The following is a 20,000-nucleotide window of genomic DNA, read 5'->3' as shown; positions in this document are numbered from 1 at the left end:
TTCTAAGTTTCATTCACAGTTGTTAAATTGAGAATGATAGCTACATGAAATTAACTTTGTAGAAAAGACACAGCCCTCTTTGTTTGTGGTTGCTGCCATGGAGACCAGGGAGGACAGTAATGAAACAGAAAATAGTTCCTGACCAACATTATTCCATTACAAAAATACATATATCATTCTTGGCTGCACTTGATGCTTAAACACATCGTCAAATATGAAACATTTTCTCTCAACTCGAGTCGAAATTGATGTAAATACATAATTGCTCAAATGGTAGAGTAAATCTGCATTTAATGTAACTTGGCTGTGTACAGTAACAGAGGTGTGTGTGTGTGTGTGTGTGTACGTGCATGTGCATACATGCGTGTGATGAGAGAGCCATTTCAAGCACCCATCAGATGGATACAATCACAATAAGTGATCTCCACTACTATAAGTAGGACATACTTCTGCCATGTTGTCATGGGGTAAAAACTGTCAATTACTAACCGAGAGAGGAGGATGTTACAGTTCTGGGCTCTGCGACCGTCGATGACTGACAGCTCCTTGACCTTCTTGGAGGTCACTGTGTCATCTTCAGACTCTTTCTGGACGGAGAACATTTGGGAGGGAGGGAAGAGTTGGAACATGAACAGTAATCCTCAGTGGATTACATCCAACAGCTGAACTTCACGTTGCATTCATATAAACACACAATATTATATCATTTATCATACTTAGGCACTTTTGGATGAAGGCTAGCATGCAGAACACAACAACGTCTTGTTGTACTACTGTATATGACCTTAAATGACACACTAACCGAGCTAGAGTTTGACTGCGTTACTGTTTAATAAACACACAATTGTATATCATTCATCACACTTAAGCACTTTTGTATGGAGTATTTGCTGAACGCAGTAAAATCTTGTGACTACATGACCTTAAAATTACTTTCTCTGGGAGAAAGAGCCACACCCAGTACACCAGGGTTGTATTCATTAGGGCACACTCAGCAAAACATTTTGCAACGGAAAACAAAAATGAGCGTTTCTTATGATATAAGTCCATGTAATCCCTCCCTGTTTCAGTCAGTTTTCATTTAGTTCCTAATGAATACGGACCATGAATAACAGTGCCCCAAGGCTGTTTGGTGGAGAGCTGTGGCTGACTCACATCTGCATACTTTTTAGCTGTTGAACAACGGCAATGGGAACAAGTGTTTTTATTAAGGCTTCTTCCATTTCCCCACCTGCTGTCTCATATTATCTCCATAAAAACGATGGTGCATAGTAACCGGTCAACAACAGGCAAATAGACACCAGATAGGGACACACACACACACATAAACACAAAAAGACTAGACACAATACCCATATGCATGCACCATAAACCTTAACAAAAGCCCAAGATGCACAGGAGACCACAGTATGAACATAAAACAGCAAATTGTTACTCTGACTGGGTCAGTATTTGAAACTGCCAAATGGAGGGCAGCTGGGAAACAGGCTGTGTGAAATGGTGTGTTTGGTGAATAAGTGCATGTGTTTATTTGGGGGGCTTCACTCAAAGAATACAGGAGAGATTTGTTTTTGGAAAAAGGATATCTGGCACTTTTTATAGTTGCAAGACTCCAGCTGCTTGCAGAATTGACTGCGTGCCACAAAACCAATTTGGCTAATTATGCACAGAAACATCTTGAAATGGTAACCAATAAAACTGAAATAGTTCATTCAAACAACGTGGTAGTGTGTTTAGAAGTATATTCTAAAAAGACATCATCTAGCTATTGACTGAAAGAATGAATGCACAGAAACACTGAGGCTGCAGGAAGACATTTCACCTATCGACACAGACACACACACACACACACACACAGAAATACACACACACACACAGAAATACACACACACAGAGAAATACACACATGCCCACCAATCCCCATGCAGACATAAACAGGACAGAGTCGAGTGAGAGAGAGAGAGAGAGAAGCGTACGATGAAGGACGGTAACGAGCATGAAGACAGACACGTCGCAAAGGCAGAGCAGGGTAAAGGTCACATAGAGAGGTCAGAGGTCACTCACCTTATTGTTCAATGTTAAGAAGTCCTAAACAGGCGAATGGGCAGAAAGCAAGGAAGATGCAGCATTCATTATTATTAATTACAAGATGCAGTAGGCTATGTATGGTGAATTACAGCAAAAAAAGGGCCAGCTCAGCAGATCAGTGATGCATTTGTTTGTGAGGACAAGCAGAATCCTGAGTAGCAGAGTGAGTCAGAGATGCAAATAACTGTGTTCAGACACATCATAGACAGCATGGCTTAAAACTCATAAAGTCCTTATAAGACTAAAGGAATTCCATGCAACTTTATTTGTACCCTTAAGGGCAGTTAGTAATGGGAATAGGGCCCTAGTATAACCTTTACAATCACAGTCTTATTAGGTTGGTTATGGGAAAAGCTATCTGGAGGATTTCAATTGAACTACAGTAGACAATGTGGACATATAGAGGCTTAGTGAAATATGCCTCACTTCGCATGCAGCACTAGTAAACTATCCAAGGACCATGTTATCAGTATGGCTACTTCCTGTTGCAAACATTCCTGTTATGTCTGGTTCCCCATAACACTCACAAGGTACAGTGAGGGAAAAAATTATTTGATCCCCTGCTGATTTTGTACGTTTGCCCACTGACAAAGACATGATCAGTCTATAATTTTAATGGTAGGTTTATTTGAACAGTGAGAGACAGAATAACAACAACAAAATCCTGAAAAACGCATGTCAAAAATGTTATACATTGATATGCATTTTAATGAGGGAAATAAGTATTTGACCCCCTCTCCATCAGAAAGATTTCTGGCTCCCAGGTGTCTTTTATACAGGTAATGAGCTGAGATTAGAAGCACACTCTTAAAGGGAGTGCTCCTAATCTCAGCTTGTTACCTGTATAAAAGACACCTGTCCACAGAAGCAATCAATCAATCAGATTCCAAACTCTCCACCATGGCCAAGACCAAAGAGCTCTCCAAGGTTGTCAGGGACAAGATTGTAGACCTACACAAGGCTGGAATGGGCTACAAGACCATCGACAAGCAGCTTGGTGAGAAGGTGACAACAGTTGGTGCGATTATTTGCAAATGGAAGAAACACAAAATAACTGTCAATCTCCCTCGGCCTGGGGCTCCATGCAAGATCTCACCTCGTGGAGTTGCAATGATCATGAGAACGGTGAGGAATCAGCCCAGAACTACACGGGAGGATCTTGTCAATGATCTCAAGGCAGCTGGGACCATAGTCACCAAGAAAACAATTGGTAACACACTACGCCGTGAAGGACTGAAATCCTGCAGCGCCCACAAGGTCCCCCTGCTCAAGAAAGCACATATACAGGCCCGTCTGAAGTTTGCCAATGAACATCTGAATGATTCAGAGGAGAACTGGGTGAAAGTGTTGTGGTCAGATGAGACCAAAATTGAGCTCTTTGCCATCAACTCAACTCGCCATGTTTGGAGGAGGAGGAATGCTGCCTATGACCCCAAGAACACCATCCCCACCGTCAAACATGGAGGTGGAAACATTATGCTTTGGGGGTGTTTCTGCTAAGGGGACAGGACAACTTCACCGCATCAAAGGGACGATGGACGGGCCACGTACCGTCGAATCTTGGGTGAGAACCTCCTTCCTTCAGCCAGGGCATTGAAAATGGGTCGTGGATGGGTATTCCAGCATGACAATGACCCAAAACACACAGCCAAGGCAATAAAGGAGTGGCTCAAGAAGAAGCACATTAAGGTCCTGGAGTGGCCTAGCCAGTCTCCAGACCTTAATCCCATAGAAAATCTGTGGAGGGAGCCTCGAAACCTTAATGACTTGGAGAAGATCTGCAAAGAGGAGTGGGACAAAATCCCTCCTGAGATGTGTGCAAACCTGGTTGCCAACTACAAGAAACGTCTGACCTCTGTGATTGCCAACAAGGGTTTTTCCACCAAGTACTAAGTCATGTTTTGCAGAGGGGTCAAATACTTATTTCCCTCATTAAAATGCAAATCAATTTATAACATTTTTGACATGTGTTTTTCTGGATTTTTTTGTTGTTATTCTGTCTCTCACTGTTCAAATAAACCTACCATTAAAATTATAGACTGATCATGTCTTTGTCAGTGGGCAAATGTACAAAATCAGCAGGGGATCAAATACTTTTTTTCCCTCACTGTAGATGACTAATTTGAACAGACCTAAAAAAGATAGCCTGGTCCCAGATCTGTTTGTGCTGTCTTGCCAATCCTTATGGTCATTGTCATCCTAGGTGTTGGCAAGACAGCACAAACTGATCTGAGACCAGGCTATTAAAAAAAGCACTGTAATGGCCTGATATCCTTCTGAGCCAGTTCCAGACAATGTGTTGAGAAGTGCTGCTGGAAGGATTCAGTTACGGAGTGCAATGGCATGCATGTGTTTATCACTAGCAAGCAGTATTTGCTGGAACAGCATGGTCGGTGGCCATGGAAACGCTCCGAGTAGTTACATGCAAATTGATTTGGGGTCTTGTATCTTGTCCTTAAGGGTGAATTGCTATATACTGAAATGCCATTTCCCTACAGTAATACTTTGGTATTTAGGTGTTAGACTGTACCTGCTGTCTCTGGTATGCAGAGAAGGTCTTCTCGATGTCCTCAAGGTCCAGGATTTTGAAAACCTTGATGTCATCGACGTCCGTCCACACAGTGCCCTCCAGCTTATTCTGCAACAAATCAAAACAGCCCCCATCCATAACTAAGACTGTAATAGCTGAGTCAATTACAACACAGGCCATACATACACCCCTGGAACTCTAAAGGTTACTACAACAACATAAAAACACACCCAGGGCTTGTTTGCTATATTGATTTCATGCCATTGTGCAAACAATGCAAGAGATAAAGCATTGGGCCTTCCTTATCCTTCATTACCCCTGGCCACTGAGGTGTAACTACAAAAAAAACTATTTTCTGTCTGCCTCAGCAGCACAACAATCACTCCCTCTGTTATGGACAGAGATGCACAAAACATGTCCCAAATGGCACCCTATTCCCTACTAAGTGCATTAATTTTGATCAGGGTCCATAGGGCTGGTCAAAATTAAGGGCTGGTACCTGACTAAGCAGCACTCACTGACCTCAGCCAGCTTGGCCCAGTTGAATGACTTGAGTGGGTTGGAGGGCTGGGGGATGTTCTTCTTCTTAAGCCCAGGTCCCATTGGAGCTCCAGGGGGAGGAGGGAGACCGAAGGGAGCCATGCCCGGAGGCGGTGGGGGTCCACCGGGTGGAGGGGGTGGTGGTGGTGGTGGAGGCATGCCCTGAGTGAGTGGTAGAGGGGCTGGGGGCATGCCAGCCTGCATGGGAGGTGGGGGTATGGGACCTCCAGGGGCCCCAGGTATGAATGGAGGACCACCAGGAACACTTGGATTTGGTCTCTGAAAACGATGGGAGACATTGGGATGTACATTCGATTAGTACTGGACGTACTACAACATTATCTATGTTCCATAATAGAAATCCTAGAAACACTCTGTACTAGCTAGAGCAGTTCTAATCAACATATATTGACTTGGAAGAACATCACAAGGCAATGTTGTTGTGTGGATGTTCATGTCTAACTGTGCTCTAATCAAACATCCTGTGTATCCGCTCCTAAACTGAGCTAAGGGGAAAACCATGCGGTTTGGACAGTGAAGGACGCTGGCTAGCTAGTTTTGCAAGCTATTTACCAAGGACAGCAACCGCTGTCATCTGGAGGACTATTGAAAATGTGTTATTGTTTTGGTCTTTGCACAGTTGAATTATTTAGGCCATGTGTTGTTTACTTCAATTCAGCTTTTAGCTGTGAATGTGTTTGTTTGATGTTTGAACAGAACCACAATACAAATATGTTTTTAACGTTTCCTTTTTATCCTCAAAGGTTTTTGTTGCATTGTATCCACATTTGTGGTTGTATTTGAGTTTTTAAATTGTCAAATAAATCCGAAAGAAGACATTAGCCTGGTCCCAAATCTGTCGCGCTGTATAGCCAACTCCTATGGTTGTTGTTTAGCATGACAATGACCATAGGAGTTCGCAAGACAGCATAAACAGATCTGGGAACAGACTACGAGGACAGAGGCCATGTTTGATATTCAACTGTGCCATAACCAAAACATTGTGCATTTATTCCTGATTGGAAAAGCTAAAGGGAGGAGGAGGATGTAAAGATGTGATTGTGTAACGTGAAATTACAATGCATTTTCTAATGCAATTGTATTTTCTATGTTTTTCTATGGAGTCTTGGAAGATTAGCCCTATCGTGAACTAGAACAGAGATCTAAACAAACAAACGTACAGTGCTGAGGTCATGCAGCTGGGCGGAGAGGTCGGCCACTTGCTGCTTGACCTGCTTGTGCTCACTGGACTCTTTCTCCAGCTTCTCCTTCATCTTATTCAGCGTCTGCATCATGTCCTCCTTCTCCTGGGTCTTGGCGTCACATTCACGTTCCTTCTTGTCAAACTTCTGCTGCAGCTCATGGTGGTCTGAGAAATCAGACCAGTTCAGACCAGATCAGATCAAACCAGACCAGACCAGATCAGAGCACACCAGATCAAACCAAACCAGACCAGACCAGAGCAGTCAGCAGTATGATGATACACAGTACAGGAGGGTCTGCCTTTCGACAGTTCCATTGCTAATAGAAACCAGAGACCATTAGTGTGTGTACCTTTTCTCATTTTCTCAGCCTGTTCTTTCCACTGTTTGACTTCATTCTCGTTAACCAGCCTGAGCAAAAGAACAGAGGAGGTTAGGCTAGGTATCTGAGGTATTAAGACATCACAACACCACTGCACAATCCCACTAGGCATTACATCCCACTGAGGTTAGGCATAGGCTTAGTTATAAAAACAGATTAATTAGACAAGTCATTGGTGATCAGAGTTAACAACAGGGAACCTGTAAGCTTCTTCTAAACCTAACCAGAGACAGTCAGACTTTATACCCAGAGTCTGATTGAGATTTGCAAGAGGCAGCTGCAGGGGGTTGACTGACGTTTCTGTCTATGTGTGTTTGGAAATGTACATCTCACTGACTTCTTCATCCAAAAACCAGATCAAAGTGCTTTCACTATGGATTAAGAGTTTGGGATTATATTTCCAAAAACAAATTATGAAAATCCCGGTAAAATCCACAAAATGACTTGCTGATTTGTGGCGAGTATTAAGGGATCAGGGTATTCATGCTAGACCAGCAGATAGTATTGAAAAGGATTGTAAAATGAAGGAGATCATGGGAAATACAGATATATAGAAATGCTATGATTTACATTTAGTATTTGTGATGTACAGTACCTTGATCAAGAGTGATTATGATTATGGCCACTGTATTAAGCCGAGGATAAGATGAACTCATGAGTGAATATACAGTACAGATTTTAGTCATGATCACCATATTTGGGTTTAAAGCCATTTCTAGAACGAAGCATGTTAAATAACACATGGAGATTTACGATGAAGACAGTCGGTGCTCTGCCGTGCGAGGTGGGGAGGACGTCAAACCGACTCAAACATGTCAAAACATTTATCCCCCTCTTGTTCCTCTCCTCTCACTCACATTCGCACCACGTTCTTCACGTTGAAGTTCTCCAGAGGGGTGACGTCAGGGTCATGACCTTTGTCGTTCTGCAGGACGATCTGCTGGACGATACGGTCCAGGAGGAGCCAGTACTGCACCGTGTTCCCACTACGCTTGTCTGTGAGAAAAGAAGAGATCACTTTATTAATACACAAATGGAACATTTGATTGCACCAGCCAATGCATACGCAACAATGAAGACCTAGGGCCTGTTTACTGAACACAAACTAAGTATAGTCCTGGAGTAAAACGCATGTTCAATGGAGATTGTCCATTGAGAGTGCTTCTTAGTCCAGTACTAGGCTAAATCCATGTCCGGGAAACAGTACCATACACATAGCAACACATTAAGGAGATAGTCTAAGTGGAGAGATCAGGCTGAAGTCAGCTCCCTCAGGACAACATAACCATAGCTAAAGCAATGTGGAGGAACAACATTACCGCTATAATGTAGAAAGTTCTTATCGACAGATAGAATACCTTCTAGAGAGAAATACCTCACATAGGCAGAATTCCAACAATAATTTCCAGATATTTAGAACTCCCTAGAGAGGACGTAATTTTAACATCCGTCCTAAAAAGGCATTAAAAACACTGATTTATAACCACTTTGGATCCCTCTGAGAAAAAAAACTGTCCAGTTCTCAAAGATATAAAATGAGGAGAGGTCTGAAGAGTCTTGGTGAACTCAAACAACTTTAGAGAAATGGCGGACGGCAAGCAGCACTTACAAGGCATAAGGAGACAGTGTTGTAAGACAGATATAAAGTGTGGGTGTGCATCTGTGTGGCTCATCTTCTTCTTTATGAGTTCAAACACTTGTGTGGCACTTTTTGTGTCAATGTGCACCTGCAACAACAACAACAATGTGATATTAGTGGACAGAGAAATGACCATTGTAAACTACATGTACTGTATAGGTCAATCGTTACTCACGGTGTCAAAGCGTTTTGCCAAAGACAGTTCATCCTCGTTTCTCAGCATCTCAAAGAAGTCCAAATGCCTGGAAGACAACAAACACCTCATGGTCAGACACAATCTACTGCAGTTGGGTATGACAGTGTGGTCTAGATCTGAAATGTACTATACCAGTCTTGACTTCACTCACCTGTCTAACGTTGAGTTGTCGTGGGACCTCAGTTTATCGATGACCGGCTGGATGCCCAACATAAGGAACTCGTACCTCAGGTGAATTCTGAACTCAAAGCTTGACTGCGGAGTACAGTACACATAGCAGTTAAGACTCTCTGAAGACAACCAACACGACCATAAGAGGGTAAAGACTTAGAGAGGAAGAGGAGCCCTCACCTCCCCTGCTCCCTGACTGAGCACTGCATTGATGAAGGACATGATGGCTGTTTTCAGATTGACCTCGTCCCTGTAGCGCCCCGTACTCTTGTCCAGGTCATTCAGCAGAGTCTAAGACAGGAGCATAGGAGAGAAAGAAGGACTAAGCATCAGTACAGACATTGTTATTCTAGGTGTATGGACATAAGAAAAACATTGCTGTGGTCGCAAACACAACACTATTTAGAGTGACGCCTGAAAGTTCAATATGTTGAGTGAATGAGACCATGCAACATAACTCTGGGACAGTCTTAACACAGGGTTAAGGAAAGCCTTGGGGTAACACATTACAGTGTGAAAATCCCTAGTGAACGCTTGGCTACAGTGATGTCTATGAGGTATAGGTGTCTGTCCCTCCACCTGGAAGCGAGTCCTTTCGCATGCAAACTTCTGGTAGTGCAGCATGGCCTCCAGGATCTTCCTGTGGCCTCCTGGCACCAGACAAACAGCGCCCATGATCTCCAGCACCGCCACCTTGGTCTTGACGTTCTCAGTGGCCAGGCTCTGGGCAATGATGTTGATGCTCTCTGTGTGAGAGAGCACATGGGAGCGGCCCTGGGAGTTGTTCATCAGAGCCTTGATGCAGCCGATCAGCGACGTGTGGATCTGGGATTCGGTGGTCTCGTAGTCCATGCTCTTCAGGAAGTTCAGGATGCAGGTTAGGCCGTCCAGGTCGATGAACCGCGTCACAAACCTTTAGAGGAAGAGGAGGATTGAGGTTAAAGGTCAGAGACAGAAGCAGCATCGAAATGGCACCCTATTCCCTATGTAGTACACGATTTATGACCAGAGCCCTATGAGCCCTGGTCAAATGTAGTGCACTACGTAGAGAATAGGATGCAATTTTGGATGGACCCAGAAACAGATAACATTTACTATAAATACCATTCTGTTCCTGAACAATACACAATCAGTGACTACTACACCCCTCTTTTACTTTGACGAGAGAAACTAATTTCGTAGTTGACTGCGTTTCATTAGAAAATGGAGAGATGGAAGCTATAAACATTAGTGACAGGTGTATGGGAGTGTGCGTGCGTCTGTTCGTATGCATGTTCAATATAAGCTAGTGGAATTGAACAGTGGAAAAATAAACATCTTTAGCCAGCAGTCAAGCACCATTTAGCACAATAACACAGGCTGGAGGAAAACAGAGAAAGCACATTGGTTACAGACTACCATAACACTTGGGAGGGGTTAGAGGTCAGAGGTGAGAAGGGCAGTGTTGACCTAACCTCTGGAGGACCTTAAGGAGAAGACGTATTATGCCACGTGTGTGTGTGTGTGTGTGTGTGTGTATGTGTGTGTGTGTGTGTGTGTGTGTGTGTGTGTGTGTGTGTGTGTGTGTGTGTGTGTGTCTGGCTAGTCTATTATGTGTGGGCTACAGGGCTGTAATATCATATTAGTGCAGTGGTGTTTGGACTGGAGAGGGAAGTGGCAGCATAATGAATGAGCTGGGGCTGTTGAATGGCTCTCAACACGAAGTCTAGCCTATTGATGAATCATATTAGATCACTCTAATGACGATGAATGGACTCTGGGAGACTCTAAGCACAGTGAATTAACCCAACCTCCTTTGTGCAAATAGCAGACTCACTAAGGCATTCTCTGCACTGTTGGGAAGTGCCTGTAAGTAAGCATTTCACTGTTAGTCTACACCTGTTGTCTACGAAGCATGTGACAAATAACATTTGATTTGATTTGTCATCCTCTATTATGACTTATAGAAAATAGAATATGAGTTTATCAGAATTAATGACTCAGAAAATAAAAGGAAACTCTATATCATGTTATCTACATGGATATTATTACAATGGGTCCTTCTCACAAGCAAGGCTATCCAGTGAAGTAACGTCACACTGCAATTCTTCAGTTTTCGGCCTTCGGTTTCACAAACACATACTGTACATAGCGCACATCATAACTGAATGCATGCATATGAGAACAAGTATGCATGAAAAGGAGCATGAGTGTATCAGTGTCACTGGTATACCTCATGGGTTGAGTCCTTAGAGCGGTCTTCAAGCTCTCTATGGTCTTGTTCCTCTCTTCCTCATCCTCCATTTCCAGAGCAATAAGAGTCTTCCTCTGTTGATGAAAACATTGAGAAAACTTGTTAGACGAGAAGACTCAATGACAATGTACTCACTTATCAAACTCAAATTATGTCCCGCAAGGCTCTGTTCTAGGACCATTACGGTTCTCTCTTTGTTCCCAGGCCAGATGAACTTTGACCCCCTGACCTATGATTCACGGTGCTAGGAAGGAACCTGCTCAGTAAACTAGTATCCCTGGCTGTAGACCAACAGCAGGCAGCTCTTATCCCATTATCCCAGCAGCCCACTGCTAGTTCCTTCACGGATACATGACTGGAGTTCATTTCCTCTACAGGGTCTGGCGCAGGCTACACACTGTATTAACAGTTAGAGGTTAGGGATCCAACCAGAAGCTCTCACCTGCCAGCCCTAGTGCTACTCTACTGCCCTGGGAAAATGATTATAAAATAGCCCACAGGGTTCCCCCTCCCAGGACTACTGCCTCAGCTCCAGAGGAAGTGTGTGGAGATTTAATACCACACCTCCAGGGTGTGAGAATCCTTTGAGGTAACACAGGTTAACTTCATCAGCTTGTCAAATAGTGCATGTTCAGGTGGACAAGCCTTCTCAGGTCATCATCATTTTCAATACCTTACCAGGTTAAATAAAGGTCATACTAAATAAAGGTATCTTTGACTAATATAATAGTGTGAGGGTTTTCATAGTTGTTTACAGATGCAAGACATATCTAGCGTTATAAAAAGACACACACACAGATCCCCCCTCCTATAAAACTAATTGATATTACCCCCCCTAATTTACTCCAATTTCCCAAAGATTTAGCATCAGACCATAAGCTTTTAGAGAGATGCCCGTAGCGGCTAGTGGAACACCCAAATCACATGTCTACAGCATGTCTTCATGGTTGGCTGGTTGTTGTGCATTACAGATTGGGTATTTGATGAGGGGAGAAGGACACTTACAGCAGCCATGGAATTCAACTGGTCGATGTAGAACTCTGGCCAGCTAGTCGCACCTTTGCTCTCTTCTCCCTCCTGAAAACAGACAGACAAAGGGTTAGATACAACACACACACACGTTCACACACATACTCACACACACACATACTCACACACACACATACTCAGGCAGACACAGAACTACACACACACCTTCCTCCACCACCACATTCACTCCTACATTTTCCTTGACCATCATATCATCCTGACATCCAAACCCTGTATTGAACAGTACAGTACAAAGCCTGAGAACAGAGCATTCCTCCAAGGCCTAATAACCCCCATATAAACCAACCCACTGGTGTGTAATTGCTGCTGAACTCCTACCAGTGACAATGGAAGCGTGTGAACTGGACTGCCCTCAGTCATTTCCAGCCCAGTCTCCCTTTGAGAACACAACCACACCATATATGTACTCTCAGGCTCTCACCTGGCTCTCTGTCTCACATATACTGTATAAGGTTTCTGTGTAGCCTCAGCTCAGCTCAGCTCAGAGATTCTCATAAATCCCCTGTGTATCACTGGAGAGGAATTAGGCTCAAGTGGTCCATTTTGTCTGAGGTTTTTGGCTGAGCATGAACAGTCTAGAGTGATGTCCAGTACATGCCTTCTCCCTCCTTAGTTATGGGTTCTCAACAGATGGTAGCATTTGCTTTCTATAAAGGTTGATGATCTGAAACAATGCCATCGTACATTCACTGCAATGACCAGGACAAGACATATATCGAGACCAGCCTTCATTACACATGTTCTCTCAAACATTCTTCCACAATCATTTCAAAAGAGAAATTCTTCCAGATGCCATTTTTTCTCCCTGCTGAGGGGTTAGTAACTCAGATTCCCATCCATCCTTATCACATGAGCAATGAGATTATAAGGACGGAACCAGGCTATATTTCAAGCAGCTGAATTCTGGCAGCTGAAGGCAGCTAAATTCAGTGTCCTTGTTCCATTATTGTCCAGTCCACTTGTAATTGAAGCCCCCACAGGTGTGGTTAGGTAATCAGATTGACTGGGCTTCTTAATTTAACTACCCAGCTGATCTATCTCTCCACAGTGGCTTTTCTCACAGGCTTAGTAAAGGTCAACACAATATCCCATTAAAGGGGTCCAGAAAGCAGACACATCCTCTGTGAAAACAAAGGAGCTGGAGCTATCTCTCCCTGATGAGGGGTTAGTAACTCAGATTCCCATCCATCCTCATCACATGAGCAATGAGATTATAAGGATGGAACCAGGCTATATTTCAGGCAGCTGAATTTATTAAATGGTTGAGTAGATCTTCATTCAAAAATAATATACCTTAAGGGTAAGAGAGGGCCTTTCAGCAATCAGTATGCTCCAATCACCAATTCCCTGATGCATGAGGGTCAAGTTGGACAACATGAAGGTCACAGCTGTGTGGTAGCAAGGCGCACATTGATTAGCATCCATCATGAACCACGGAAAGTCCAGTGCAGGACCATAGATACAAGCCAGGGATACACTCACAGATGGAGGCCAAAGAGTGGGTCAGCAGGAATGAGGAGTGGGTCAGCAGGAATGAGGTCAGTAGTTGTGCTGCTATATCTCCCAGTACTTACTGGAAGACTGGTAAGCTGGGGCTCTCTAAGTAGGTCAATAAGACATCACAGAGAACGCTAAAAAGAACCCCACATTCACCCCCTTGGCAGTTGGGGCTGGTAGATTCAGGTAAAGTGGCGGTGAGATCTAGTCTACAATCCAAACTGAATATTGCTTGATTTCACTATTGAGTCACTTCACCGATCAGCAGTAGTGAAACAGAGCAGTTTGGATCCCAGACTAGGTGAGAACCGTGACGTTATTGAGACAAGACGTGTACACTGGACATTAATGTTATGTAATATGACAGGAAGTGAATAAGCTCTACCTTGGCTCGGAGAAACCAACACCTGCTATTGGCTACTGGCCATGCCACTCAGAGCACAACATGGAGAAGACAGCTGCCTACTGGTCGACAGACAGCAGCTGCACTGGCGTTTCTATGGCAGCACAGCAGTACTCTCTCTCTCTCTCTTAACGAGGTCTTACAGGGCAGGACATGCCAGACAACAGAAACCCACCAATTACAGAGCTGTTACAGACCAGGGGGGACCTCACATTCAGCCAAACCCTATCCTTTATGAAGTCAATCCCATGCAATACCTCACTGGATAAAACGTTGTTGTTTAGGTTAGGTCTGTGTGTTAGAGGCATGACATCAGTATGTACTTTAATACGGCATGTCAGCCAGTCTTCTATATTCATAGAATTCACTAGTGAGATTTATGATCTACAGTCGGTCATGATAGATGAGAACGTCCTTCCAGGAAATGTATCCAATCCATTAAAGGGGAACAGCACAACTCCCCAACGATGGGGTTAAGTTCCTATTAGAGCGCTGCAACACCAGCGGAGGGCTTTGATGTGTTGACTAGGCTGAATTGGGGTTAGGGCACGGAGGTGGGGAGTGGAGGGGGACGGGGGGGCTGTGTTGGCCCCATGTTCTGTCTGGCAGCAATGATAAAAGAGCTCTTTCACAGAGACTTAGAGGATAGATCTGCTCTCTCTCACTGCCTGACCACTCACACACCCTCTCTCTCACCGTCTCTCTCTCTCTCTATCACACTGCTCTCTCTTTCCATCTCTCCATCCCCCTCTCCCTCTCTCTCCCTCTCGCTCTTCCTGCCACTCTCTCTCACTCACTCTCCCTCCCTCCCTCCCTCTCCCCTCCCTCCCTCTCCCCTCCCCTCCCCTCCCCTCCCCTCTCTCTCTCTCTCTCCCATGCCCTCCCCCTCCCTCTCTCTCCCTCTTCTCTCACTCTCTCGCAGTCCAGCTGCAAAACCAGCTCATTTGTTTCAATCGCAATGAAAATATTTCCCAAACACTAGCAGAGCTCAGCAGACATTCCCTCTAGATACTGTAGATAATGTACACAGAGAGAGAGAGAGATGCACACACACACACACTCTCAGGCATACTCTCTCTCACGCAAACACAGTGCAGACAGAAACAAAACACATTGAGGTTACACGCACACTAACTACTAGTCAAGTGGCCTTAAACGTACCTTCTTCTTGCTGCAGTACATCTGCCATTTCTTCTCAGCTGGCAGGGCGAACATGACTTCCCTGTGTTTCCCTGACAGGTCCAGCTCATCCTGCAGAGAGAGAGAGGAACAGAGTACTGTCTTAGTGGGATATTAGGCACCTCCATGTCTGACACACTTTCATGAACTTGTGGTAAGAGGGACTACCTAATCTTTCCTGATCCATGGAAAACTCGTATTATGCTAATTGTAAGCTGATCCAGTGTTCTTAAGTGATCTTGGCTTTGTGATTTCTCACAAGATTTTGTTTTCGCTTTCAAACTGGTTTCGTGAGTAAGACAGAAAGCGGATTGATCAAGCTAAAGATATGAGAAGATGTGCTGATAATAGAAAGATACATTATGAACTCAAATGCTCCATCTGTGTGTGTCTGCTGTTCCCTGCATCTAAACCAGCCTGCAGCGTCATTGATCCACTGTCTGCTCTCTGTGTCTGTTACCAATCATGACCACTTACAGCCAAACATCCATTGTCCCTGCAATATCAGATTAATATTGACATCCCATAGAATTCCATTGGAAAGATTCCGGACAGGACGGCTGCCAAGTGGGATATCAATTATTACATTAAGAGCGACCCTACAACACCCTATTTCAATGACAACAACCATAATGCATCAGCATTCCTGCCTGAACTGGATCATTCTCAAACGATATGTTTGGGTGCAAATACATCAACTTCATGTGCAAGTTATTATTAACAGCCAGGTCAACTATCTCTCTTCATAACAGCACTGTGATGACTGGAGGAGGTGGAGGAGAGGAGTGAAAAAATTAATGGTTTTGACCAACAGACAGCATGAAATGTGGCTAACATAAAACCAATCTAAACAGAGTAGCAATAGCAGAGCAGATAGTCCAGTGTGAACAACAGGCATACCAGAGAGAAAACGTCACTGCCAGATGCCACATCTCTTCTCCAGGTCTGCCAAGCTACAGGCCTGATCTTATCCAGACGAGCCCTATGGAGTCCCAAGTCAGAGAGACAACTGGCTGGTACATCAACGGACGGAGGGACGGCCGGACGGACAGAATGGAGGACTGAAATAACAGAGATAACTAGAGCGTTTCCTCAATCGTTTAGCTGCCAACCTTTGAAGTAATATAAATAACTTAAAAGAGAAGAACAAACACAGGTCTCACTATGTATCCTGTATTCTTCTTCTTCTTTCAAAGATGGTTGGCAACATCCCCTCGTCTATCAGCGTTTTGGAATATTTTCTTCCGTTTCGTGCTCACTGAACATGGCCCAAGCCATATTTCCCTCGTCCTGAGGCATAGAGCCAGGGTGTTTACCAGACTAGGGTTTAGGCTGACACTGTTTGACATCTCTGTTTTGGCCCATTGTGAGAGGTCCCGTCAGGACACAATGGCTGCAGATGGGTTCTCTGCAGGAGGCCTGTTTGGCCAGTGCCAGGGACGAGTGACTCGGCAGAGCGCGTGCAGCCCTGCGAGGCGAGGGGCCCAACCGTACCACTGGCTGCTCTGCTGGCTGCTGCTGGGGGGGGACAGGCACTGTCACGCGCTGGTGGCCCCTGCCTGCACAGACGCTCACCGGCCCCCTGCTCAATGGAGTCTGCAGATCTAAATGAAGACGGGCTGTATGGTCTCACTCACAGCTGTTAACCCTTTAATGGATAATTAGTGAGAGGAACCAGAATATCACAGAGAGGTTTGGTCACAGAGAGGTTGGGATTATTAGGATGAGGACTAGGAAGAAGCCATTCTCTATCTTTATAGAGGCATGAGCACTGACCCGATTGACCATACAAACAGGACGCCATGGGCCTCTGAGCTTTCTGAACGGTCCTTTATCTGAAATACTGTATGGTTGATGTGCAGAGAGCAGTCTACATGTGTTTTAGTGTACTCAAGCTAGTAGTAAAGCACCTTTATATTGCAGTCAAGAAACATTGATTTGGCTGGAAACAAGCAAACATAGAGTATATCAGAGAACATATAGTATATCAAAAGCGAGCCCCTCCCTCAGTGAGTATTTATGAGTCAATAACACAGCCAGGCCCTGGAAACAGAGTTGAAGTAAAGCAAGTGCAGACCTGGCCGCTTCGCCTTCCAACATGGCAGCCGTCCACGTATCCCTCACATGTGATTAAGCTAGTTAAATACTTCACAGTCCTGAAAGCTTTTGATTAGATTGTAATCATGTAATAAATGAAAGCCAAACGAAAACATTTACGTCCAACGCAATCATTTTGTTTAAAAGTCATTGTCAACAAGAGTGCTTTTTATGGCAAGATCCCTTTACTAGTCATCTACATTTTATTTATAGTGTAGAGCTGAACTAACTACCAACCAGCAGCTCTGTATGGGGGAGAGAGGCAGAGTAGAGAGAGACAGAGAGACAGACAGAGAGACAGATGACAGGAAGACAGACAGAGAGCGAGAGAGAGACGAGAGAGAGACAGAGACAGAGAGACAAGAGAAAGAAAGAGAGAGAGAGAGAGAGACAAGAGAGAGAGAGCGAGAGAGAGAGACAGAGACAGAGACAGAGAGACAGAGAGCAAGATTAAGCTTGTCAGCATGGCAGTGGGCCAAGCCCAGTCCAGGAACAGTACGTACCACAAGCTCAGAGAACATGGCATCCAGCTCCTCCTCAGGCGGCATGGGCAGGGATGGCGCCATGGTCTGTAGGGTGAAGTTACTGTCATGGCGGAGGCGGTAGGTGATCTCCGGGTGATCACTCCCTTTAAAACAGCAGAATATATCGGAGAGGCCCCGCCCTGGACGCTTGCGAGGGGCCATGACTTGGCAGTGGCGGGGTCTGGGCCCTTTCTAGGGAACGTTACCGTCTCTCACAACGGCTCCCTATAGAAGGAGACAGGGGGAAACTGTTAGTGGAATACATGGTCGGAGTGGTTTCACCAGGAATATGTCTTCCCCAGGGCGTGGTGTATGTCACTCAAATGTGGGTGGCTGAGTTCCAAAACACAGGCCTAAATGTACTGTTACACAACCAGATCCAACAATGAGTCGAGGTAAAGAGACACAGAGAGTCCCATGTCAATGGGAGAGAGCCATCACTGGATTATTGGCTTCTCTATAGAGAAAACACAGTGAAACACTACAGATAATATGAGAGAGTCTGATTGATTCAGAGAATTAGATAAAAGCATGTTTTTTAACAAGCCAGCCCTTCATCATCATGTGCTTCACATTGTAGGGCTCCTTCCTTTCTCCCTTACTCCTTTTCTAACTGTAGACTAGAAGGTGAAAGAGTATCTGATACTGAGATACACACACACCATGTATGACCTTGTAGAGGTGTCTGTACCCCCATCCAGTATAGCATCACCATATTTGGCCATGTGGATGTGCACAGTTGACCAGGTTCCAGGGGCAGTAGCATAAACCACCCAACACATAAACCGAGAGAGAGAGAGAGAGAGAGAGAGAGAGAGAGAGAGAGAGAGAGAGAGAGAGAGAGAGAGAGAGAGAGAGAGAGAGAGAGAGAGAGAGAGAGAGAGAGAGAGAGAGAGAGAGAGAGAAAGAAAAAAAGAAAGACAGAAAGAGAGACAGAAAAATAGAGAAAAAAAGAGAGAGAGACAGAGAGAGACAGAGCAGAGTTATACCGAGGGGCCTCAGCCTGCTGTATTCCTCTCTGTGACCCTACACAGCAGGACCAGTATTTACAGTGTGAGCTCCAAAAGTATTGGGACAGTGACACATTTGTTGTTGTTTTGACTGTGTACTCCAGCACTTGGGATTTGAAATGATACAATGACTATGAGGCTAAAGTGCAGACAGTCAGATTTAATTAGAGGGTATTTTCATCCATATCGGGTGAACCGTTTAGAAATTACAGCACTTCATTCAGGATTATCCGTATTATCATGGTAGCATCCACATAATGTAGAAGTGTTTAGAAACAAATGACACAATACATTATTTACCATTAATTTCTATTGGGCACCAAATAATCTGAAACACAACCAATACAAACAGTAAATGCAATCCAACAAATCTGTAGAGTCACAAGCTTGATGTAGTCATTGTGTGCTATGAATATGGGACCACATTTTACTACTTTAATACACATATAATTGAATTTGTCCCAATACTTTTGGTCCCCTAAAATCATGGGACTATGTACAAAAAGTGCTGTAATTTATTAACGGTTCACCCGGTATGGATGAAAACACCCTCTAATTAAATCTGACTGTCTGCACTTTAACCTCATAGTCATTGTATCATTTCAAATCCCTAGTGCTGGAGTACACAGTCAAAACAACAACAAATGTATCACTGTCCCAATACTTTTGGAGCTCACTGTACAGCCTGAACACACACACACACACACACACACACACACACACACACACACACACACACACACACAGAAACACAGCTTTCTGTGGTGCATGTAAATGTGAGCTGCATTTTAAACAGGTTTAATTGAGGGGCACCTTGAGCCTTAAGAAGTGAGCACCTGCAATATCTTCTGCAAAACACACTTTCACTCAGGGGGTTATTGTATTGTGCGACGTAGTAAGCTTTACACTTAAACTACTACTTTGGTAACAGGCTTGAAACATGCTGATAGATCATAGTGACCAGTAAACTACAGTGGCTTGACTATTCGATATAGAAGTAGGTATAGGCTTCAATTCATCACATCCTTCATCTACTGTCCCTTCTAGTCATTTTCTTCATCCTGCATCCCACTACCTCACTGGAAATATACTTCCTCATACAGTAACGATACTGTCTCATAAAAGGTTAAATGTCTTCAAACAGTGTGCTGGCTGCTTCTATCCCCCTCTCTATCTCTCTGGCCCGCCAGACGGTGAGTCTGAGCAGAAGCAAAGTGATTTCTATAATCCAGACTGGGCTAGTCAAAACAAATTGCAGG

The 20,000-nt window shown here is 44.3% G+C and overlaps 1 protein-coding gene across 5 annotated transcripts in view; it reads right to left on the bottom strand.

The window, feature by feature from the left end:
- The window catches only part of LOC311123549 (disheveled-associated activator of morphogenesis 1-like), a 49,681-nt gene that overhangs the window by 2,855 nt on the left and 26,826 nt on the right, over window positions 1–20,000 (bottom strand). For 4 of the 5 annotated variants that reach the window (XM_084197794.1, XM_084197793.1, XM_084197792.1 and 1 more), the window contains 16 exons: window positions 17,711–17,956; window positions 15,093–15,182; window positions 11,987–12,058; window positions 10,961–11,055; window positions 9,328–9,661; window positions 8,929–9,039; window positions 8,729–8,832; window positions 8,557–8,623; window positions 8,352–8,469; window positions 7,600–7,738; window positions 6,713–6,771; window positions 6,340–6,527; window positions 5,141–5,437; window positions 4,619–4,726; window positions 2,065–2,088; window positions 490–587 (listed from right to left, as the gene is read on the bottom strand). In XM_084197794.1, the coding sequence (XP_084053920.1) occupies window positions 490–587; window positions 2,065–2,088; window positions 4,619–4,726; window positions 5,141–5,437; window positions 6,340–6,527; window positions 6,713–6,771; window positions 7,600–7,738; window positions 8,352–8,469; window positions 8,557–8,623; window positions 8,729–8,832; window positions 8,929–9,039; window positions 9,328–9,661; window positions 10,961–11,055; window positions 11,987–12,058; window positions 15,093–15,182; window positions 17,711–17,893 (2,087 nt within the window). In that variant the 5' untranslated portion in view covers window positions 17,894–17,956. The remainder of the gene's footprint in view (window positions 1–489; window positions 588–2,064; window positions 2,089–4,618; window positions 4,727–5,140; window positions 5,438–6,339; window positions 6,528–6,712; window positions 6,772–7,599; window positions 7,739–8,351; window positions 8,470–8,556; window positions 8,624–8,728; window positions 8,833–8,928; window positions 9,040–9,327; window positions 9,662–10,960; window positions 11,056–11,986; window positions 12,059–15,092; window positions 15,183–17,710; window positions 17,957–20,000) is intronic. The other variant, XM_084197796.1, reaches the window with a different exon arrangement.

This window comes from Coregonus lavaretus (assembly GCF_964263955.1).
Source record: "Coregonus lavaretus genome assembly, contig: HAP1_SCAFFOLD_2906, whole genome shotgun sequence".
In the NCBI taxonomy this organism is placed as follows: Eukaryota; Metazoa; Chordata; class Actinopteri; order Salmoniformes; family Salmonidae; genus Coregonus; species Coregonus lavaretus.
Note: the sequence above shows the minus strand (reverse complement) of the source record. Positions and strands in the feature narration are given on the sequence as shown.